This window comes from Siniperca chuatsi, linkage group LG13 (assembly GCF_020085105.1).
Source record: "Siniperca chuatsi isolate FFG_IHB_CAS linkage group LG13, ASM2008510v1, whole genome shotgun sequence".
Lineage (NCBI taxonomy): Eukaryota > Metazoa > Chordata > Actinopteri > Centrarchiformes > Sinipercidae > Siniperca > Siniperca chuatsi.
In genome coordinates, this window is record NC_058054.1 from 8,874,990 (window position 1) to 8,898,331 (window position 23,342).

At 39.9% G+C, this 23,342-nt stretch overlaps 3 protein-coding genes across 6 annotated transcripts; 1 reads left to right on the top strand and 2 right to left on the bottom strand.

The window, feature by feature from the left end:
* Positions 1–765: 765 nt before the first annotated feature.
* dcaf8 (DDB1 and CUL4 associated factor 8) lies at positions 766–11,521 on the top strand. Of its 3 annotated transcripts, none has more exons than XM_044218175.1 (13): positions 766–1,026; positions 1,532–1,607; positions 1,720–1,815; positions 5,235–5,878; positions 6,078–6,218; positions 6,365–6,459; positions 6,737–6,847; positions 6,974–7,104; positions 7,710–7,817; positions 8,084–8,214; positions 8,438–8,557; positions 8,828–8,944; positions 9,326–11,521. In XM_044218175.1, the coding sequence occupies exons 2-13, from the start codon at positions 1,571–1,573 to the stop codon at positions 9,431–9,433; spliced, it is 1,839 nt and encodes a 612-aa protein (XP_044074110.1). In that variant the 5' UTR covers positions 766–1,026; positions 1,532–1,570; the 3' UTR covers positions 9,434–11,521. The 3 variants fall into 3 exon arrangements, with proteins under 3 accessions (XP_044074110.1, XP_044074111.1, XP_044074112.1); XM_044218176.1 differs by having other exon boundaries at positions 770–998; XM_044218177.1 differs by lacking the exon at positions 766–1,026 and adding an exon at positions 1,158–1,363.
* A 1,539-nt stretch (positions 11,522–13,060) lies between these two features.
* ndc1 (NDC1 transmembrane nucleoporin) lies at positions 13,061–21,528 on the bottom strand. 2 transcript variants are annotated; one of them, XM_044218173.1, is made up of 18 exons: positions 21,394–21,528; positions 20,145–20,265; positions 19,958–20,059; positions 19,144–19,318; positions 18,923–19,058; positions 18,484–18,592; positions 18,199–18,250; positions 17,927–18,059; positions 17,409–17,501; positions 17,237–17,318; positions 16,937–17,098; positions 16,594–16,854; positions 16,046–16,158; positions 15,389–15,439; positions 14,946–15,009; positions 14,756–14,856; positions 13,983–14,143; positions 13,061–13,893 (listed from the first exon to the last, which is right to left on the bottom strand). In XM_044218173.1, exons 1-18 carry the CDS (start codon positions 21,430–21,432, stop codon positions 13,830–13,832), a joined length of 2,019 nt encoding a protein of 672 aa, XP_044074108.1. In that variant the 5' UTR covers positions 21,433–21,528; the 3' UTR covers positions 13,061–13,829. The 2 variants fall into 2 exon arrangements, with proteins under 2 accessions (XP_044074108.1, XP_044074109.1); XM_044218174.1 differs by lacking the exon at positions 15,389–15,439.
* Positions 21,401–22,742, bottom strand: zgc:113691 (uncharacterized protein LOC503529 homolog). Its single transcript, XM_044219157.1, has one exon. The coding sequence runs from the start codon at positions 22,740–22,742 to the stop codon at positions 21,984–21,986; it is 759 nt and encodes a 252-aa protein (XP_044075092.1). The 3' UTR covers positions 21,401–21,983.
* Positions 22,743–23,342: the final 600 nt, after the last annotated feature.

Genomic DNA, 23,342 nt, shown 5'->3' on the forward strand with positions numbered 1-23,342 from the left:
TTATGAACCCACTGTATGCTACCTGTCCAGCACAAATGACAGACAGACACAGTTAGCGGCTAGCTGGTGAACATAGTGGAGCATTTAGCAGTTAAAGAGCCAGATATTTCCCCCAGGAGTTGATGGAGACAAAGGAGAGTGAATACTGGACTTATTTGTCAGGTGGGCAGGCATACAAGTCCACATGAATGCTTACGTTGCTCTGTATTTGCTGGATATGTAAGTGGGGAAATGTTTGCCATAAAAACTTTATAAGGTGATAATATGTCAGTGTTGTGTTTACAGCTTGTTGAACTGTCCCCAAGTGACCAAAAATATATATTAATGCAGGTTTAAGACAAGTCCAGCTTTAATGCCTAACCATCCGTCCCTGTCTTGAAGAAAAGGAGGTCTCTGTGTAAAAAATCTAGTTTTAAGACCATCATTATTCAGTTTTGTGTTAATATGTTACATATTCCTAAATCACTGTACACATTGCTGAGAGAATAGGAGGAGGGGCCCAGCAAAATAAATTAAGGAAAAAAATCCATTAAGAAAATAAATTCTAAAGTGACACTGAAAGATGGATTCATGTGGAATTTGTTCAACTATTTAAAATAATTCACGCTACCACACTAATATAGATATATACTGACACATATGTGATATATTTCAGAATATGTATTATTGTTGTTGTTATTAATATTATTTGGCCTCGAGTTTCTCCTCTGTAAACTTCCGGAGGGAAAAAAAACGAAGCGATCACGACACCGGAAGTGGAACCACAAAAAAAAAAAAAAGCGAGAAGCTGAACCGTCAAAACATAAACAGTGCAGTCAACCTTGTGTGGACGCAGCAAGCTTGCTTTACAGTCTGTCTTTTACAAAAAGCTTTATGCACGCATTCCTAATGTCGCGTGTTAACCTTCAGATAATTCCTAGTCGAGGCACTTAGCTTAATTGCTAAGCAGTGAGGTGGAGAAAATAAATCTGCAATCAAGATTAGGACTAAACTAAGAAGTACGTCTCGTCGGGCCTTCGAGTAGAGGTAACGCTAGCTATGCTAGTTAGCCACTACAAAATGTTCGCTGCTTGCTCGCTTTTTGACAACCAGCTGTTTGGTTGTTAATCGGAACTGACTGCCGTATTTTAGTTTCGATATTTGCTAGCCTCACACAGACAAGTTAGCATTGGCCCACGTTAATAACAGTGGCAGGTGAGGTAGTCGAGCACTGCAGAGGATAATGCACTATTAAACATAACACAGCAAAATCGAGCATTAGTCAGGCCTTTGAGCCTGCTAGCAATCGAGTTAGTTTATTTATGTCGCTACAGGCAGCGGTAGTAAAACTAGCCAGCTAGTTTGGAAGCTACGGAGCTAACAGGTAACTTAACGTCCCAGTGCAGCGCCTGTAATGTTAGTTGACAACAGTTCAGCGAGTGCAAGCAATGATGTCGGCTTACTTATGCATACGAGTTGTCTGTTATTAATCGAGCCCATGTCAATTTAGTTAATAAACAACCTAAATATTGTTTTTGTGTGTGACACTCAGAGGTCCTCCCTCGGGTCGACGCAGGACAAAGGAGACAGGATGGCTGAGACTGACGGCAAATCCACTGCGCTTAACGGTAAAGGATCAGTGCTAGAAAATAACTGACCATTTATACTGCCCATAACTGTGCGAGCTGTCATTCTGCTTAGCGCTGACACTTAATCAGAGGACTTGTTTGATTTTACTAGGTGGCTCTGAAGAAAAGGAACCTGGAGAAGATCAACACAAGGAGGGAGATGCCTCTGGAAGCAAAGAGGGACAAACACAGTCTTCTTCTCAAGATGGTAACCCCATTCTTGTAGTTTAACAGCTCCTCAAAAAGCTTATGCTGCGAAAAAATGTTGGTATGGTAGAAACTGCTTGAATATATTTTTAATTATGTTCACATTTTAAATGTATATATCTTCAACTATTCAATTAAATTAAATTGGGCTTTAAACAAAAGAAATGTTCTATTAAAATATATACAGATAAGTAAGATAATAATAATGATGATTAATAATAAAGATTGTAGACTTAAAAATACAAATAGGTGAAAACTACATAAACACTTCAACCTTTTTTCTGAATTTGTGTGTGTCTCTAGGTCATTGTCGCTGTCCCTCAGGTTGTGTTGCATGTTGATATATATTGGGCAGCAAGATCTGCCCTGTCTCCTTCTCCTAGGAGTATTTTTAATTTTGAGAGGTCATTTAGCTCTTTGAAATATGAGATTACAGAGTTGAACTCGTTAAAGTAAATGTTTCTTATTTTATTGAATGTTTTACCCTGTCACTACCTCACCTGTGAGACTGGTCAAAGTGTGGCTGAGAGTGGGCAGTTAGTCTCAGCACCAACTGACAACTGACATGTAACCATTCTGTTGGATGTTTGTCCCAACGGGTATAGCTATGATGACTGAGTGGACCCCATACTTCACTAGCATACAGCGCAATGGGCTGGATGACACGGATATTTTAAGCCAAATTTTAATTGGAATTTGGAAATTCTAAAATTTTCTCTAATTGCATTTAGAGCTCTTCAAGCTTTTTCTTTTAGTGCAATTACCGCCATGTTGAAACTCCCTGATGCTGTTATGGTTATACCAAGGTAGGTAGGTATAACTCATACTTTTCAATGATATGATTATTTATGGTAAACTGGTATTTGTTCTCCTGACATGTGGGGTGTTTTTGAAAAATCATGGCATTAGATTTATTCATATTTACTGCCAAGGACCAGTTCTGACAGTACTTTTCCAGCTGTTGCTGTAGTCGTTGTTCAGTAGGAGACAGTAGAAAGAGGTCATCAGTGTAAGACAGAGACTTCACCTCTCTATCTAGGAGGGAGAAGCCAAAAGCAGCACATTGATCCAACTGCAGCAATTTCATTTATATACACATTAAATAAAGTCGCGCTTAAATCGCAGCCCTGACAAACACCTCTTCTCTGGGTGAAGGTTTCAGTTTGTGTGTCTCCAATTTTAACAGCACACCTAATTTCCAAATACATTGAATTAACCAGATTATACATTTTGCCCCCTAAACCACAATGTAGAAGCCTGTAATAGAGCCCTTCATGCCAAATAGAGTTGAAAGCTTTCTTGAAGTAAATAAAACAAGTGAATATCTTAACATTTTTTATTTGGTGTACATGTTTGTTAATTAAAGTGTAATGGGTATATACATGGTCAGTGGTTTGGTGTTTTCGGAGAAAGCCAATTTGATTTTTACTCAAGATGGAGTGCTCTTCAAGGAAATCTAATATACTTTTATTTAGAATACTACAGAATAGTTTACCTAGACAACTGCTGACACAGATGCCACGTAGTTACTAGGGTCTGATTTGTCCCCACTCTTATGAATGAGGGAGCACCAGATATTGAGAAAACATCCTGACTGTAATACGATATTGAACAACTTCAACACTGCATCCTGCATCTCTGGGGTGCTGAATTTGAGCATTTCGTTTTTAATGCAGTCCGGACCACAAGCTTTCCTTGGCTGGAGAGACTTTATCTGTGTGGTCAATTCTTACCAAGTAATCAAGGGGGTTTTGGTTGTCTTTTAATTGTTTCTTCTAATGTTTGGAGTTTTTCTTTTATAATACATTGATATGAATTAATTAGATTTATTGGTATGTCTAAGTACAGATTTTCAAAATGGGCTCTCCAGATGTCACCATTTTGGATGGGTAGTGCCTGTGGTTGCTTTGCGTTGAATTTGTTCCACATATCCCAGAATTGATTTTGATTAATGGCGTTTTCAATATCTTCAAGTTTCATGTGGGTATAATTTTGTTTTTTGTTCCTTTATTGTACGTTTATATTTGTTTTAAAATGTCATTGTACGTAGTGTGTAAGGCTGGGTTGTTTGGTTGGTGATGTTTTTCATTTGCTATTTTTTTCAGGTCTTTTCTGATGATCTTGCATTCTTGATCAAACCATTTTTCAGCATTTTGCTTTTTAACAGGCTTCTGTTTCTGTTTTATAAGGTTAACGTTAATAGTTGCGTCATGAAATATCGTATTGATATCATCAATGGCCTTTTTTACCATCTCTGGTAGGGACATATTGATTTTGGTTATATACTGATCACTCATCAGATCAGGTGAGTTCAAGGCCATGGTAAATTTGTCTCCCCTGTCTTGGGCCCATCTGTAAGTAGGATTTAATTTATACAGCTTACTGGGTTCCCTTTTTCTCTCATTAGACATGAGAGTTTAAAGAACACATTTATTTGGTTGTGGTCTGAAAGGGGGGAATGCTGTGTGACAGTGATACACTGATAGTGGAGGGGTCTGTGTCAGTGATTGCATAGTCTACTACACTAGACCCAAGAGCTGAGTAGTATGTGAACCCACCGTTAACTATGGAGGAAGGTAACTTCTTCTGGTTGTGCTTCAAAGTGGTGAGGTTGTGGGCATGTGGTGAGTGGGAGGTCCAGGCTTAGCTGCTGTCTCCTCACAGCAAGGGGGAAGATCCTGAAGTGGTGATGGGGAGGAGGAGGTCTGGGATGGTCTCTAAAGCTCCTAGTTGAAGAGGGTGTGGGGGCATTGCGTCCCAGGGCCGTGTCTTTGAGGGTCTTTGCAAATATCTTCACCTGCTCTCTGTGTACATGGAGTCCATCATAGAGGTCCCAGGTGCAAATGGTTGGGTGGAGGGCCAGGTGGACGTTGGGCAAGGTGGCACATCCTCTTCTGATCTCCATATTAATGTCATAGATGACATAAGGAGGGGTGTCTGTCCTAGGCAGCAGGGTGGAGACCACAATGCGGGTGTCAGGGAACTCCCTACTGGCCTGCTCTGCCATCTTCCTCACTGACTCAGTAGTGTCTTTACGACGGCTGTGTAGGTCATTTGTTCCTGTGTGGATCTCCTGTGGAGGGTCTCCCTTTTCAAAAGCTTCATTACCTTGCCTGTGGTGCTGCAGCATCTAGATAGCACTTTCTTACCAGGAAAAAGCTTGTTTGTGTCCAGGAATTTCCCATTAGTCAGCCAGCTGGACCACTTGTGGGGCTTCCTCTTCAGGCTGTGTGAAGGGAAGCTGGGATAGGCAGAGCTGGCTGTTGGCAGCTTACTATTCGTAACATTGTTGGAGTTTAATTTTCTCCCCCCCAAAAATTGGAGCCTAATAGTAGCATTTGTGCAGCAGTTGAATGTCCCAATGAGACACTGATGTCTTAACCTTGTCCTCCGTGGCTCTGGCTTTCCCTATTTCTATAGCTCCCGAAGAAACAGGAGAAGCGTCTGGAGACAAGCCTATGCCAGATGTGGAAGGAGAGACAGGGGCAAACAGAGAGGGAGAGGAGGAAGAAGACACAGACAGCATGGATGGCAGCGGTCTTTACTCCCTGACTGAGGATGGTGAAAGAGAGAGTGAGGGAGGCAGACGAGAGAGAGCGAAGGAAAAAGATGGCGGGAAAAGGGCAGCTAGAAAGAGGAATAGACCTGGTGGCGGCACCAATCACTCCACCAGCTCAGATGAAGATGACGATGAGGACGAAGAAGAAGAACAGAAAGATGATGACGAAGACGATGATGAGGCTATGGAGGCGTGGCTGGGAGCAGAGCTCTGTGACCTACGTGGCCCTGTATGGCGGGCGGTGCCCTCACTGCGCTCCAGGGAGATCGGCAGGGACTCACGCCAGTTTGTGAGGCGCGTGTGTGGGGCCCGTGGTCTCGTGCAGAGGCTGGAGCTCCAGGGCCGACTGGAGAGGCACACGGGCTGCGTCAACACGTTGCACTTCAACCCCTCGGGCACACGCCTGGCTTCAGGCAGCGATGACCTGCGAGTGGTGATCTGGGACTGGGCTGTCCGCCGTGCTGAGCTGGAGTTTGACAGCGGCCACAAGAGCAATGTCTTTCAGGTAAAGGAAAAGCAAAGAAGCAGATTGGAAAAACTAGAGATGATTAATAGTAAGTGGATTTTAACCATTAACCAACATTTTGACTCAATGATGATAGAGATTGTTTCCTATTAATAAATAGTGACTGAGAGTGACTAATCAAAGTGTATTGTGGTCAGAAACTTAAAATGACTCTTTTCCCTGCCCTTAATCTACACAGGCGAAGTTCCTGCCTCACAGTGGAGACTCCACCTTGGCCATGTGTGCTCGAGATGGTCAGATCAGAGTGGCTGAGCTCTCTGCCACGCAGCGCTGCAAGAACACCAAGCGGGTAGCACAGCATAAAGGGGCAGCACATAAGGTGAGTGTTTGTACTATATGTGTGAATGTAAAGTGTTACGGTGTTTGTGCCATAAATTGCAGCTGTGGTAAATATATTAATGACTGATAGACTGATGATTAAGAAGTCTCCCGTCTGTGTGTTTTTTCTACCTATTTTTGTTCCAGCTGGCCCTTGAGCCAGATTCCCCCTGCTCCTTTCTCTCTGCTGGAGAGGATGCTGTGGTGTTTGGTATTGACCTGCGTCTAGACCGTCCCGCCAAGTGAGTGATGCCATTATTAAAGTTTACCAAGGTTAAATTTAGTCACCTCAGAATTAGATTTTATGTAGAATTTCTAAACTGACTGGCTTGTGTAATAGGTGGGCAAAATAGTTTGTAGTTTTGTTACGCAAATATCCTGTCTTTCAGTCAGTGTTGGTGAACATCCACTTTTAAACGCATTCCTCTTTGCCATATGTCATCATGATTTTTAAAACTTTTCCCCTTAGCAGAGCTAATGCTTGTTTTTCCTTTTTGTCTCCTTACATTTGTGTGGCAGTAAACTGGTGGTTGTAAAGGAGGGTGATAAAAAAGTAGGCCTGTACACCATCTTTGTCAACCCAGCAAAGACACACCACTTTGCTGTGGGCGGAAGAGATCAGTATGTGAGGTATGAACCAGGTTGTAGATCTAGTGCAGATTATTGCACTAATAATGCAAATGGGATGCAATGGAAATATTGCATTTAAAATTATTTTTTTCTTCTCTCACTTTCTCTTCTCCGCACCCTCTTTAGGATCTATGACCAGAGGAAGATTAATGAGAATGACAACAATGGGGTACTGAAAAAGTTTTGTCCTTCACACCTGGTATCCAGTGAGTCCAAAACCAACATAACCTGCCTCGTGTATAGTCACGATGGCACAGGTAAATGCACAATGAAAACATTTTTAGTAAAATGTAGTGTTTAAAGTACTAAAAAAACCCAGTTATCTTACATTTCCCTATCATAAGCACAGCAAAAATAAAGACATGGAACGGCTTGCATACAGTATGTATGGAAATAATTTAATATGCCTATGCCATGATTTAATTTATTTGCAATCTCTATAATCCTGTTTCACATTTAAATTGGAAATCAATTTGATTATCCTTACCTAATGTCTCATTCTGTTATGAACATGTTTTAGAAATATTGAAAATACTGAGACCTACACTTGATGCTTGCTTGATTCATTGTCTTAAAATGCCAAAACGTCTGCCCTTCTTAGCTTTCCTGATGCAACCACAATGCAATATCAGCATGTCTATTCTCACTGAATAAAAAGCATTAGTGTGCTCTCATCTTTGCAGAACACCAGTAAGGTCCGATTTAGCGCCAGTTACAGGAATTTCCAATGAATATCTTTTTTTGAAATCAACAACTTAGCTGAGCGTCTCTGAATCATCTCTGTATGAGAAAACGTCCAGACCAGATTCTGCCTATATGGCATTAAAGTTAATTAAACAAATGACCCTTTTTGTCTGTGCAGAGCTCCTGGCCAGTTACAATGATGAGGACATCTACCTGTTTGACTCCAACCACAGTGATGGGGCTGACTATCGCAGGAGATACAAGGGACACCGCAATAATGCTACAGGTGTTAAATTCAGTTCCCAATAACAGCAATAATTTATTACAGTAATAAAGTAGTGCTCTTTGCATATACCCACAGTTTTAAAAATCCAACTTATCAGCTATAGCCCAAGCATTTGGCTGACGATTGATCAGTCTTCTTGCTGTTAGAATTTGGCCAACACAAACTCTTGTGTATTTATGGGGGCATTTTTCCTGAGCGTATACTGCAGGACTGTAAGGAGTTTCTGGTTAGCACACAGATTGACATCATCATCTTCCTTCTCACAGTGAAGGGGGTGAACTTCTATGGGCCATCCAGTGAGTTTGTGGTCAGTGGCAGTGACTGCGGACACATCTACCTGTGGGACAAGTACTCTGCTCGCATCGTCCAGTTCATGGAGGGAGACAGAGGAGGGGTGGTGAGTCAGAGAGAGAGAGAGAAAAATATACATTTAATTTAATAAAAATGCACTTGGTCTATGTACTGGTTTTTCTAAATGTCTGTTGTATATTTTCTTAACAATGAACAGTAGAGTTGACTTTTTGCTGCTAAGACATCCATCCCAGCAATAGTCTCTGTAAAATCTCCCTTCATCTTCATATAATCATCTCAGTCATTTTCTCTACCCTCGACAACTACAGGTGAACTGTTTGGAGCCACATCCCCATCTGCCAGGTATGGCTACCAGTGGTCTGGATCACGACATCAAACTGTGGGCCCCCACAGCTGAAAGCCCCACAGGACTCAAGGGTCTAAAAGAGGTATTCTATTCTGCTTTTAATAGGAATGATAGCAAAAACAACAAAAAATAAGATCCAAACAAATAACATCTTCTTATGTAATGACTGGCTATGTTTAATATATTATGGTGATTATAGTGAGACCGATCAAGTGCCTCTCTTTAAGTAAAAACTGTTATGAGAAGTCCTAGAAAAGTAATGGAATTTGTATCAGGGACATAATTGCTGTGCGTGCATGGTCATGTTCCCCACATTCACACCTGTAATAAACGATTTGTTGTGTTTGTCAAGGTGATGAAGAAAAACAAGCGGGAGCGCGATGAGGACAGCGTACGCCATGGTGACCAGTATGACACCCAGCTGCTGTGGTTCCTGATGAGACACATGAGGAACAGACGGCCCGCAAGGGTGAGCTCTCAAATGCTGCAACAAACCTAGGAAACTGTTGGGGTTTTTTTTGTTTTGTTTTTTTTATCTGTTTCTTGTGAGTCCCTCACTACATTTGTAGAAATCTAGTACTAAATTGCTGGAGTGTCCCTTAAATAGTATGATTAATGCAGTATGTTACTGATTATGACTACTAGTAGTGCTGTTCTGATTGACAGGATGCTGTACCGTGCAAAGTGTAACAATGCACCAGTGTGGATTTACTGGTAATTCTGCACTGAAAATGTACAGTACAATTTCTAACATTAAGGACCAGGTTGGCAAGATGTTTGCATACTATTTCAGCCCAAAATACTGTCATTCTTACTTCTCTCTGTTCCCCTCTTATTTGTCTTGGTACAGGCCCGCCGTGAGGGTGCAGACGCAGACACAGATGAGTCCTGGAGCTCTCCAGATTCCTCTGATGAAGAGGAAGGAGGTCCAGACCACGTCCAGTGCATGTCCTCCTGAACCACACATACATATTTAGACACATGCACATATACATACATACATACATACATACATACTTTATTGCCCTTGAATTGATGCACATAGGCAAGCACTATTGACACACTGGCACACTCAAACACTGATGAGCCACAGACTTGGGTTGTTGTTTTTGTTTTTGTTTTTTTTGTTTTTTTTTTCACACATACAAACTCAGACAGATAAACACACACACATTTACTTAAACATAGTGTTGAAGCAGAGTGACAGAAATGGAAATGCTTAACGCCTGGTTTCCCAGCAGTTGTGAGTGTGCAAATGGCGACTACAGACTGCATACACTCTTCCACAATCCTGATTTTTGAGAATTGTACAAAGAGGTTTATTGAGAACTTACATCCATATAAACCACTTGGAGGCCCCTGCTTGTCCATACATTATCTATATGCTCTGCCTAGCCCCAGAACAATGTACTGTGCGTGTATGGCAACAAGCACCTCCTCTTTAGGCACCCTGTAGGAAGCTCTACATCACCAGCACACAATCCCCCCTCTCTTAGTAACACACCTCTTGCTCTTGAGCTTTCTGTGCTGATGAAGAGGTGCTCAGCAGGGAGGAAGGGGGTAGAATCGTACCCTCAAACCATCCCCTAAATGTGACTTCCTTTTAAGATTTGAACTTATAGAGGGAAACCCCAGTGCCCCTCACTGCCTCGCCCCAGTCTCATACTGATTTCTGGCCCTGAGCTTGTGCAGCTAGTTGCATTTATCACATGTTTTTTCTCTGAGGACTACTAAATCTCTACATGCTGCCCTCACCTACTCCCTCCCCTCCTCTTTCTCACCGTCCCCCTCACTACTGAGTGCACTTTGAATCAGGGATGCTTTAGTTTGAGACACAGACAAAACGTGCACTGAGTGTGTGATTTGGGAGGAAGAGCTGTTGTCTTGTATCTCTCATTGGAAAACCCACAGTGAAGTTTAGTGTATTTCTTTAGATTTTTTGAGTGGGGGGGATATTTTGCACTTGAGCGTTTTTTGACAAAGGAAGAGGTTTCTTTTGCTTCCACCAGCCTTTCCTCCTCCTCCTCCCTCCCTCACTCACTCTCCATCCTTACACTCGTCTTTGACAGGAAATCTTCAGTTCACCTCTCTCAGTGAACATGAAAGTACAGAGGTAGATGGTGTTCAGCATGTGCATAGGATATAAGGACTGATGTTGGGCTGTTGGGGAACTGTAATTTTAAAAATCCAGAACCGACCTGGATCAAATCTCAATTTGAAGTCTGCCTATGTGCCAATTAAGATTGGAGTAAAACAAATAAAATAATAAAGGACTCCACTTGTCCACGTTGGTTCTTTAAAATACTTCTGTGAGGCTAACAGTCTCAAATCAATTGCTGAGTAACATTTTTCAGACAGACATTTGAACCAGGTCGTGTGTTTGCAGCCAGCATACCACTTGTGAGGAAACTTCTGTCTGTCCTGTATTGACATTGGCTCAAAGAGGAAGGAGGGGGGGGGTCAATATGCTTGCCAGTCATTTGTTGTGTGAGAGCGATAAAGTCCAGCTTTTCTCATTTTCTATGAGAACTCTAGTTAGTTGAATTTATATGTACATATATAAATATATATTAAAACTGTAAAAAAAAAAAAATCAACTTTAGCAAATGCTGTTTGACTTCAAAAAAAGAAAAAAGTCAAAACATTTGATTGGTATTGATGCAGAGGTTTATATTCTATATGAGGACAAAGTACTTTTAAAATCCAGAGAAAAAAAGTTGACTTGAGGCACCATTTTTGTTGTTTTTCCTTTTATAAATGACATGTCTCTGTTATGAACAGAACTGCTGTCATTTCAAGTATTAAAGTTTTGATTCTCTTTCTTGTTCAAGGAAAAACAACAAACAGTATTTCCTTTCTAGATCTTAATCCATCATTTGAGACAGTTATATCCAGATTTTCCCACTGGCTATTTTTGGCATCTTGTATACATAATAAGGCTTTTGATGAACAATTTTTTTTCCCACCACTGCCTAATATTGTGTTCTACCAGTTCAGTTGGAAATATGTACGATTCGTGCAATAAACAAAAAGACAGTGCTCTTGATATTGTTGTCGTATTATGGTCTCGTGTGTTGTATTGTTGTAATTCATTTATTGATTGACATAAGAGGTCCTATTCTTTATCTGTGGAGACTTTTGCTTATGTCACCAGTTTTGCAGGTTGCTATCTTTAGATTAATGCAAGTGATAGATGTTCTGTGCCAATATATGTACATTTTTCAAAGAGGCACTCCGCGATTTCTTTGTTGGGGGACTTACAAAAGAAAGATTTAAAAAAGAATTGTCAACATCCATGCAGCAGTCTCAAGATGCCTTGACTTTGAATCTCAAGTTTCGGTCAAGCCCCAAAAACACTTCCACATTTTCCATAATGCAACTCAATAGCGTCTTTTGTGAGACCATCCCAGTGTAGTAAATGTTTACGTCTTTCAAACTCCACTTCTCAAGTTTGTACTACAGGCTTTTTATTTTTTTAAAATATAGTCTCCATGCTCCACCAGAGCCACACAAAACATTATACACCTGTTACATTATACTATAACTTTATACAATTGAATAGTACACTCTTAAAATTTTACTTAAGGAAAGCGGTGGCGTGCCCATTTTTATGCCAAATGATGACAAGTGCTCTAAATGTTACTCTTAAAAGAGAAGGAGCACATGAAGCAACCTTTAGAACATCATGCTGAAGCCAAATGTGGCAGTAGTAACTCCATTAACCAGCAGTGACAAAAATTGAAAAGTTGAAAAATTCTATTACCTGCCATTGTCAGTCTATATCAAATGTGTATATTTACTAATTAAGATCCAGTGTTTGATAAAGGACCAACATAGTCCTGATTTACAAGTTTAACTAATCCCAAAGCTTTACAACTACAGTATTTCCCCAATTTTAACATCTCAGGATTACCATTAGGACTTTTTACATTTTTTTTTAGATTTTATTAATAACAGTGGATTGTAGTGATATCTCCTGAATAACATCTTAAAATGGACTAGACTAATGGTTATTTAAGTATTTGGTTGGTTTGGATGTTATTTCAAGCATATAAAACAGATATTTTGTATGGCAGGCCTTTTAAAAGACATTCTGATATGTCACAGTGGGAAAAGCACAGGTGTAAATAATTTATTTAGGTGCTTCAGTTTCAGAGTCCTGGTACTGTGCATGTCGGCTCACTGTCACACCTGAATAAAACGGAGTCATTGTTAAAGCGATTAGTAGCACTTGTGCTGCTCCTACAATGAAAGTCATAATGTCTGTTATGGAAAAGGCCTATTGTATTAATGGATGTTTCAAACACTTCCTTTTTCCTCCTCGCCGTTTCCAGTGTGCAAACTGAGCAAGGTCATCTGTCTGACACGTCTGCTGTCCAATTGATTATTTGGGTTTTTTGGGAGGTGCCAGTTTGAGGATTCAGTACCCAGATAAACATTTTAAAAGCATTTTTAAAATCAGCTTCCATTATCCCTCTACTGCATCTTGTTAAGCACATCAGGTACTATTAGATAACTTGGAATTGATAATAGCTGCCTTTTGTTCAGTCAATGCCCTCCACTTTCCACAAAACCTGACATGATCTTTACATAATGTTTTTATTCAACAGGTCTTTGAATGGGAATTGAAACTCAATACATATTGGCAGTGACAAAACATATTTACCTACACTTGTAACCAGTCACACCGTATATCCATCCTTACTTAATATGACAAATGACAAACAAAAAATAGTCAACATATACAAACAGAGGAGTCTGATCTGTAAATCTGACTATGGTGTATTTTCTAGTTAAGAGAACTTGAACTGATGTGCACAGCTGTAAACTTGTTCTCCAGGCTGGTGTCTAGAACAAAACCAGATCTACGAAAATACATATCAGAACACATTCTCTGACACCTGTGAAACTGAAGAGATCTCATAACAAAAAAAACAAAAACAAAAAAACCACAGCCTCTTGCTCACCACATATCGTGCCATCTCTCTCACTCATCACACCTCATCCTAATTAACAAAAGTCAAATATGATTACTTGATATGATTTTCTTGTAATACAAATTAAACAATCATCTTTTTGGAATGAGCTGTTTATCTATACAGTAAGCTAGTTTAAATCTCCAGTCCAAACACAGGCGGTAAGTCTTCCAACCCGTTTCAGTTTATCGGTTGGGCTTCCTGCCGTCGCCTCATACATGAAGGAGATGTGATCTAGCCTATCAAATACAATCCGTCATGACATAAATATTAAAAGAGGCACTATCATGGGCTTTCACTTGTTGCCTCACTTATACTAATGTGAACATACACACAAATCACGCTGATAAGAAACTGAAGGCACAAGAGCCAAGTGTGCTATTCCTTGTACTCCAGAAACTGCTGCAATCTTTTCCGATGCTCTGCAGACATCTGAACAGCACTGAGGATTTGAAAAACATAAAATAAAAATTTTTCATACATTATTTTTTTAATCATTTGAAGAAATTCCATTTTAATGACAGGCCTTACTTTAAGTGATCTCCAAAAGTAGTTGTTATCCTGTAGATGGCAGTCTTGAGAGTGGCCCTGAGAGCAAAGCGCAGTGTTTTGTGAGTGGAGTCTCCCATGCTGCTGGTCGACCTGACGGGCTTACTGGAGGCATGAGGCAGCTTGAAGTGGCGATCTACTGCCTGAAGACAAGGAGGACAAGACACCTGCTGTCAGTGGGCACACAATGCAAGGCAACACAGTCATTTTGTTTTACCTACATCCACACTGCAGTGTGTGTAATGAAGTCTTGGTTGTTGTTGTAAAGGTAGTCTTTTCCATGCAAAAACCCTTGGGAATTCAAATTCCATCTTCTAACTTGCATCTACAGAGTCAATGTCAATAAAGTTACTTTTCAACAATAACTGACTGCCGCAGATACAGAGAAACTCTTGTCTGACTGACCCACCAGACTTTGCCTCCGAGCAAAACACTGGAATTTCATTTGTTGATCAATACGAGAAATTGCATTTGATAAACTCTACAACGATGGACTTGCTACATGGCTACTCACAATATACAGATTAATACCATGTAGATAAAAAGGAAAGTACACTGGTTTGTTTGTTTTCAAGGCACAAAGGTCAGTGCAAGGTTTGTACTTAGAGAGGCATGCAAAGCCAGTTCACACACACTATATTGTACACAGTACAATACAGCGGGGCTGTGAAATCTGATAGCAGTCAGTTTTTTAAACATTGTTGCTGCGCCAATGTGTGCTCTCAGGGTAGCTGCAGTAAACCATGACAGCTTACCTCTTGTAAGACCAGCATGCAACTGAGAATGCTGGGTAATGTAGTCTGGACAACCCCAAACTGGTCTTCTGAATAGGAGGCTTGAACAAGGTAAGACAGTCCTGGATGAGGATAATAGAGGACAAAGTAATGTACATGTATCAACGGGTCACATCCATAAATGAAAATAAAGTCCACCCTCTCTTCCTACCTTCTAAAGCCCAGATGTGAGCCTGGCTGTCTGCAAACAGAGCTTGACTGGAGGCTTCTGGAAGCTGTAAGAGACCATGATAAACTTACCAGTACTCTCACACTTTTAATATGATCACAAGGACATGATTTCTCAACATTTGATTAGTACAAATAACAATGGTTTTATAATTGTCACGTGACTTGCAAGACACGTTTTACACTATTCCTTAATTCAATCTTTGAAATTAATTAGAAAGGCTCACTGTAACAGCTAGATGGATGGAAAAGAGCTACATTAGTAATGTCTGCACAATTAAGCCCAAAAACCAGGAGTTAAATTAGTGATGCCTGCAGGGTGAGGCTGTTAGATTTGGTAAAACCAAATGAAAATCTACTGTCAGATGAGAGAATGCAGGGAGTTAAGAAGCCTTAAGACAGCATGCACATGCCACACATCCTTACCTTGTTAAACAAATACATTATCAGCACCCGCTTTGCCAAGAAATTTTTAACCTGAATGGGACAATTAAGTGTAAAGTTGTTTTGCTTTCAAAACTACACAAGAAAATGTAACACAAATGAAGAAATATTGGCTTTTCACACTTAACCCTTGGCTAAGACCACCCCAACTGCTTCAAATCTGGGATGTCCCCACCCTTAAGATGGATGTACACTCCATAAGAACAAAGATGGATGACGTGACCTTTACTTTATAAAGCAGAAGCAATCATCAGTAAAAGAGATGAGTAACCAAGCTATAGATAAGCCAATTTTCCTAGCCATTGTTAATAATATCTCTGAAGCACACCTCTCTGGTGCCAGCACAGAAGTGATTGAGCTGTGAATGAGGAAACGTAGAGAAAAGAATTTGCAGCGCAAATGGAGCTCTGTCCATTTTCACACCTGTGCACATCCTGGCTAATCACTGGGTAAAATAGAGATGACTGTCAGATTGTTGGTTTTGGAAAAAAAATTAAAAATTAAACTTGACAGACCTCTCTCTATGACTACTATTGTTAGCCCAAGGTTAATAAAGTATGAAAAGCCCTTTGTCAATGCTCTATATACATACTAACATCTATATTGTAAGTCTGTATTGTAACAACAAAACTTAAGTACCTGTTCTTTTCTGTTCTGGAGGAACTGAGCCAGGAGACTTGGTTTGGACGGTTCCTGTTTGGGACTGGGAAGTGAGGAAGGGGATGGCTGGGGACTGCCATTGACCTGTGAATCTGCACCGACACAGATGCTAAATCACAAATGGGAACCAGCAAGAAAGCTGGTTTAGTAGATATCTATCATTCTATTACTATGTAATGATACCCTGACCCACTGACAAATTGGCATGCCAGAAGTTCCGAAACCTCTGGCAATAGTTGAAATCAGCTGATTCCTGTAGTCATTTAAAAAGGTGTAAAATGAAAAAAATAAATTATATATATATAAAAAAATTACACCTCCAAAATGACTAAACGTATTAACATCAGTTTCGGAGCTATAACGAACAGATTAAAAAAAAAAAAAAAGTGAATCTGTCACTTACAGGCTACAACAACAATGTTGACTATTACCTTGTATACATACAGTATTTAACCATTTTTGGTGTGAAACCTTAAAGAGTCCGTATGATCTTAGTGACCTAGTGTCTTCCACTAGCTTCCTCTCACCTGTGGAGGTGGACCAGAGTTTTGGGGCTCTCCTCATGATGTGTGGGCTCTGCACTGTGCCGAACCATGGCGAGCATTGTTCCACAGGAGCAGTAAGACGCCGCAGGGCAGGAGAAGCTAAAGGGCTGTCCAGGTCAGGAGTGAATGGCGCCGTCAGAGGGCTCTGTGGGCCGCCAACAATGGAGCGAGCGAAGACCGAAGCCGGAGTTTTCATCAGTAAAGTGGGCCTCGGGCTCATCATATCTTCTGTACCTGAGGTTACTTTTAAGAAAACAAAGTGGGACAGAAAGGATAAAGGGGACTGGTCATAAACAATTAAGTTTATTTTTTTATAGCAACATACCTGATGTCTCAGATGAAGTCTTCCTTTCACTCCCAGTAGACAGTGATTTGGCCCTGCCATTGGTTGCTATAGTGTCGTGATAGGCTACGAGTCTCTGGGTCAGATCAGCCAGCAGAGACAGACACTCCTTACTGATGGCATTCCAGTTATGAGGATGGCCACCTGGGAAAGACAAGACATACATTTTGCTTTTGTTATAAGCTACTTAGAAATACAATCTGAATATTAGAAATGTGTCAAGATTTATTTTACACAAGCAAAATCATCTAAAAATGTCTATGTGTAGACAACATAACAGACCTGGCTGACTCAGACTGAAGACCTCACAGCGTCGTGATGGGGCGTGTTGAGACAGCAGAGCCAAGTCCTGCAGAGCTAGAAACTACAATTTGGGAAAAGAAATTTGACAAATTTCATGATCAGTAAGCAGGAAACTTGAACTTGAATGAATCTAATTATGTGTTTTATCTACCTTCAATATCATTGGCTGCTTGTTGGTAATAACTTTAGGAAGACTCTGGTGGGCATCCTCAGTAAAAGATGGCTGCACAGGAAAACTGTACACCTGCAGATAACAGGAAATATATTAGATAACATATTGCCTTAAAGTCGAGCTCCTGAAGTGTAATTTTAATTGACCACTTGAGATGAATTCTGGGATGTTCACCATTAATATTATAATCCTATTAAGTTAGCTTCAGATACTTGAACATCTAAAGCAATGACAACATTGCCCCCTAGTGTCTCTAAATAATTAACAGGCAAACAGAATTTGTCTTGGCAACACAACCCTCTACTTTTAAGCCAATTACAGCCATAAATTGGCAATCAAATTTGATTATCAGAACTGGGCAGAGTCCATGCAATTCTATGGTGGTCACCACGGTCAACTGGCACGTTGATCTTTAGTTAAGTGGTATTCTTTAGCATAACCTTTGGTTTTGCAATATTAGGGATTGTATAAATGTAGTCTTTTATTGTTACACATACCTCTGTGACAAAGATCCTAAAGAGCAGCTGTGTGATATGCCATGTGAAGAGGAGGAAGCTGGCACTGATCCACAGGTGGTAGAGCAGGGAGAGGTCCAGCAGTCCAGCTATGCTGTCAAGAGGGTGGACAGAGCTGGAGGTGGAGATTGCACACAAATACATTAATGAAGTGCTTTACATCAGTCCAGGGAGCAGTGGCCCTGTGTGGCAGGGCCAAAAAACAACACAAGTATGTTTGTTTAATCATATATAAACACAGAATCCATACTGACCTGTTCAAATGAAGATACAGTGTTTTACAAATCCATGCTCTTGGAATGTATCCTGTTAACATAAAATTGAAATATTTTGTCTATCACTTCCAATGCGGAAGGACAAGAGCAAAAAAAAAAAAAAACAGAGCTCAAGTACAATAAATAAAAGTATTTCTATAAAAAGTGACTTTTAGGAGCCTATTTGGGAGAAGATCATGAAAGTTTAAACTCCTCGAGCAGTTTGTATCAAGGTATGGGAGTTCTGTGTTACTGAAGTTTCATTTGTAAACAGAGATCACTTACCCAAAAAGAAATACACAACAATGTAGTTCCTGACAGAGTAAAGTGCTTGAGTGGCACTGCACTTCACCACCAAAGGCAGGGATCCCTTAAAGCGAAGGTATTTGTATTGCTGGGGGAAAATAACAATGGGTGAACATCCACGCTAACCATAACCATAAACTGCTATTTTAAGTATAGTGCCAGTTATTTTGTTTTCATAAAGTTTGGGTCAGCCTGTGTAGTTGGGGATATCAAGGCTTAAGAAACCTGAATGTATTCATGTTGATTGGCAGAAGTGTAAACCAGGTTTAAAACAAAGAGTTGAAAATGTGAATGGAGGCTAACTTGAAATGACTAGAAATATTTTGAATATTTAAGAACTATTTTGCCTGAATGGCTTAGTCTTAAATGCAGTCTTTGTATCGTCATTAGTCAGATAAAGGAGACTCATGTCACATACCTGAACAGTGTGGAAAGAGACATAGTTCATGTTATGGATCACACCCAGCAGACTGTGAGAGAATCCAACAAAGGCTCCAGCCAGCAGAAGGATGAGGTGATACTCATTCAGACACATCTGAGGGGAACTGTCAGTGCTGAAAACACATTGAGGCAATTAGACTATGGGTGCTATATGGATGTAAAGCTCAACATGATAAGTTTTACGTGATAGCCGCCTACCCATCAATCTGTGTGCAAGGGTAGCCGATTGTCTCATATCTGCCCCCGATGGTGACGGCACAACACCAAGCCACGATTATTCCCATGATACAGTGGGCCAGGGAATGGACAAACTGACGAGGATGGAGCAGCTGACCAAACAGGGCAATTTTCGAGCATGCAATAGTTGGGATGACTGAAGAGAAAAAGAAAAAATAGAGGTACAACCAAAGACTAACATATGTGCTAGCTGTCAAATTTCGCATATTTTGCTAACTAGACACTGTTCCCAACACTGCATAATATGAATGTGCAGATATATTAGTTAGACTCAAAAGTGACAAGGAGTGCAACTTTAGCAATGTATGTGTCATAATGATTTTGGCTATGATTATACTGTGTGTAAAGCAGTGCCGAAATGATTAATTAAGAAGAAAATTAAATCTATGCCAATTAGGTAATCAGTTATTTTAGTAATTTATCAAGATAAAATACCAAGATTTACCACATTAATGAATAAACTGACAACAGTGAAATGATACACCAAATGTATTAGTCCTATGTAAAATTTATCATATGCAGATACTTCATTTCCTGTTAGCTGTTACTTTCGATTAATTCACCTGAGATATTAGTTTGATTTGTCTTGTGTACATAAACCCTGAACTGATGAGCTGATGCAATGCTCTGCTAAACTGAAAGCTTACTAAACCAGTAACTGGAAGACCCTGTCAAATCACAAGACAAAGTCAGATGTGAGCAAACAACAACAACAACAACAACCACCACCTCTAGGAAATATTCAATCTACTTTTTGCAGTGTCCTGCCACTCACCTGTATAATACTCCAGATTCAGGAACCCAACCATGAGGATCACTCCACACAGCAGGATTAAAGAGAAGATGGCACTTGCACTTGTTAATAGGGACAGGCATTCTGCATGTAAAAAGCAGTCCACAGTAAGCTTCACGCAACTTCATATAGCTATGAATCAAATCTCACAATGAACGTTGTGACTGACCTGATATCGTCTGGATGGGGTGGAGGAGACTGAACCTGCTGAGGATTACAAAAACTGCTGTGATGGGTGGCAACAACAGGACAGCCCAAGCAATACTGGCCACAGCTCTCCAGCAAATCACCTGAACAGAGCAGTCAATCATTACTATATACACATAACAAATACCCAATCATTAACTCTACTCTACATTAAGACTACGACATTTAAATCGGAGTATTCTGCTTAGCTGTCAATATGTTATTTAAAAAACAGTAGAAAAGGTATATTAGGCGATTCCAGAAGGCCTTACTGGGGTTTATGCAAACCTATGATCTCTTTTCTCTTAAAAAACCCTGTTGCAACATTGCCTACTCCCAAGAAGTTTGATGCAAACCTGAATGATAGGAAATGTCTTAACAGACTCATCTGTAAGGCGTTTGAACAAGTCATACTTGGTCATTTTCACCCCTCCGCTTTCTATGGTGTCAATGTATCGATGAGAAGAAAAAAATATTTTGAGTTAAAATACTCTGCTGCTGAAAAGGTATTTTCTGACATTCTGGCTAAACGATTATCTGGCTTATCAAGAAAATAATTTGCAGATTAATTCATAATGAAAACAATTGCTATTTGCAGCCCCGGATCCTTGTGTTTTCTGTTATTCTGCGGTAGAAACTACCGCATCCAGATCTGGGTGTCCTTTAAAGTTGAAAATGCACTTGAACATCTTGACAGTCTTTTTCAAAGAATAAATGCATATTCACTTGCTGGATCGTATCAATTTGATCATTGTGCTGGGTATATCATATTTACGTATGCAAATGGACTAACAGTTTCTGCTCGAATTGGTTTATGTCTTTCAACATAAATCTCAAAATTATATATCAGATTAATCGAAAAACTCAGCAACTGTATAATGATGTGTCATGTTATATTTTGATATAGTATCTCTCGTGTAACGTTAACTTGTATAGGGCTTAATATCTTTTTAAAACAGCTATTTTGCTCTTGATAACTTTAACCCTATTTATTTTTTACTTGCTCTGGTTCTTTTTTTTATAGTATATGCTATAGAAATGTGCCAAATTTCTTTGCCTTAATTGTACTTTCCTTTCTGTTCTGTAACTTGTTTTATGTATTTTGTGTCATTTAACGCAATGAGCTGAAACAAAAAAGCTAGCATAAACAAGACATGCTGCTTGAAGTTAGCACGCTAGCACGGCGATACATTTTCTCGTTTATGAATGAAGAATTAAGTTTAAAGACTCACCTTGCGGACAAACCAACAACTTTGCTGTATAGAAAACATGTTGTTTGGGTAGATGGAGAGCCACACGGCGATAATACTCTCTTCGGCTCTCCGGCTGTCAAACTATTTTCCACTCAGTTTCCCATATCGCGCCACATGTATTCAAAGGACCTCTGAAGGACCCCGATTAAAAGTTGTCCATATTCGTGCCTGCTGCCAGTATCACAGCCACACGAATTTAGTTTGACGAGCTTGTTCAACAAAAAAATATATGTATAAATTCGGACTGTCCGGCCAATGCAAGCTTGGTTGAACGGAATAAACAAACAATAGCGTTTAAAAGTTGCTTCGGTTAAATGTTGACTTCAGATGTATAAAGTTAGGTTACCGTTGAATGATACAAATACGGAAATAACTACATTGTCACAGAATTCAATTACACAAGGCACCAAGACAAGCTATAAATCAGATTTTCATCGTTTAAATTGTATCTCCTTTTACTCATTTGTTTATTTACATATATATTAAACATTACTCTAATAATTATTTGCTATATCTCTGCTTTACTTTCTCAATGCAGAGTTTTAGTGGCTGTCAGTCAAAAGGTCAAGTCAATTTTGAATTCCTTTCGTTTCATCCTGCATGAACGCTTTCTTATCATGATGATAACCACTTCCATAATTTGGAAAACTGTGTTTATTCAAAACAGTCTTTTTGTCATGGTCCCGAGAGAATGGCTTGGTCTCAAAAGCATTGACTGGGAGCTTTTGGGATGAATTGATGGACATCTCAGTTTGAACTGCTTTATGGACAAATGGTCTTTGTCCAGGTTTCGGGGTAATTGCAGGGAGGGCGAGCTGCTCCCTCTGGGACTTCTTGTCTTCCCACAACTTCAGCAGACGCCGCTGATTATTTGTCATATCCTTGAGATTTTGCTGCAATGATTGCACTTGATCCTCTAAAAGTGTTTTAGACGTGACTGTATTTGCCAACTCTGATGTCAAATCATCAATGGTCAGACTCAGTTTCCCAGCCTTCTCCACCAGGGAACTGCACTCACGCTCTTTTTCATGCAAGTCACTGATTATATCCTTTGTGGTCTTTCCATTGAACTTAGGGTTGCACTCAAGTCCAATCTCAGTACGAAGAGCCTTCACTTGTTTCCTGAACTCCTTGTTGTCCATAGTCAAGGTCTTCAGTTTCTGTTTCAGAGCTTCAGTTGAACGTATCCTTGACTCATACTGTTTAAGTTTCTCTCTGAGAACACTTTCTCTGTGCATGGCATCATCTCTTTCCTTTCTGCATTTCTCCAAAAGTTTCAATGTCTCAAATTTGGACACTTTTTCACCTTTCCCATTTGAGGTAGCCATCCTGTGGTAAGTTTTCAAAATTACAATATAAAAAAAAATAATATTTAGAAAGGAATTTTCTTCTTTTTTTTTTTAAAGTTAATACTCACAAGCTATTCAAATAGGCCTTGAGCATTGTGTTGGTAAATCCACTTCACAAATACGAGCAGCTACATGCATGACTGAGACTGAGGCAGGTGACATTCCTCTACAGGGTTATCTGTTTGACGGGCAGCTCCTGTGTAACTCAAAGCTGGGGCTAGAATGACCATTAATTAGGGCACCACCATCCCTTTGACACCGTTTCAAGTGACAATTTTTTTAAATATATTTTGTTAATTAATCTGAAAAGTGTGCCCTTGTTAATCAATGGAAATCTAAAACACAGACTTAACAGAGGTCCCCTGCATGTAAGGTGCTGCACACGCGGTGTCCCTGTAGAAACAGGCTTTACATACATAAGTAACATTTTCCACTGCATGTGATCTGTGCATCCAAACAGTGACACAGTAGATTCTATCAGTTTGCTCGACCACATGACGGTTTAGATGGATGAGTTGGAAAAACAGTAGCAGCAGCCAAATGCCCACTTTTAAAGTTAGACTCACTCTTTGAAATTTA

What these genes read in the sequence shown, in the direction of transcription:
- zgc:113691 (XM_044219157.1), bottom strand. Translation starts at nt 22,742, where the DNA reads ATGGCTACCTCAAATGGGAAAGGTGAAAAAGTGTCCAAATTTGAGACA.
- dcaf8 (XM_044218175.1), top strand. Translation starts at nt 1,571, where the DNA reads ATGGCTGAGACTGACGGCAAATCCACTGCGCTTAACG. An exon ending in ACAGTCTTCTTCTCAAGATG is followed by an intron (nt 1,816 to 5,234) that starts GTAACCCCATTC and finishes CTATTTCTATAG; the next exon opens with CTCCCGAAGAAACAGGAGAA. An exon ending in GACTCAAGGGTCTAAAAGAG is followed by an intron (nt 8,558 to 8,827) that starts GTATTCTATTCT and finishes GTGTTTGTCAAG; the next exon opens with GTGATGAAGAAAAACAAGCG.
- ndc1 (XM_044218173.1), bottom strand. Translation starts at nt 21,432, where the DNA reads ATGTTTTCTATACAGCAAAGTTGTTGGTTTGTCCGCAAG. An exon ending in AGCAGCCAATGATATTGAAG is followed by an intron (nt 17,319 to 17,408) that starts GTAGATAAAACA and finishes CCCAAATTGTAG; the next exon opens with TTTCTAGCTCTGCAGGACTT. An exon ending in ACTCTGGTCCACCTCCACAG is followed by an intron (nt 16,159 to 16,593) that starts GTGAGAGGAAGC and finishes GTGTCGGTGCAG; the next exon opens with ATTCACAGGTCAATGGCAGT.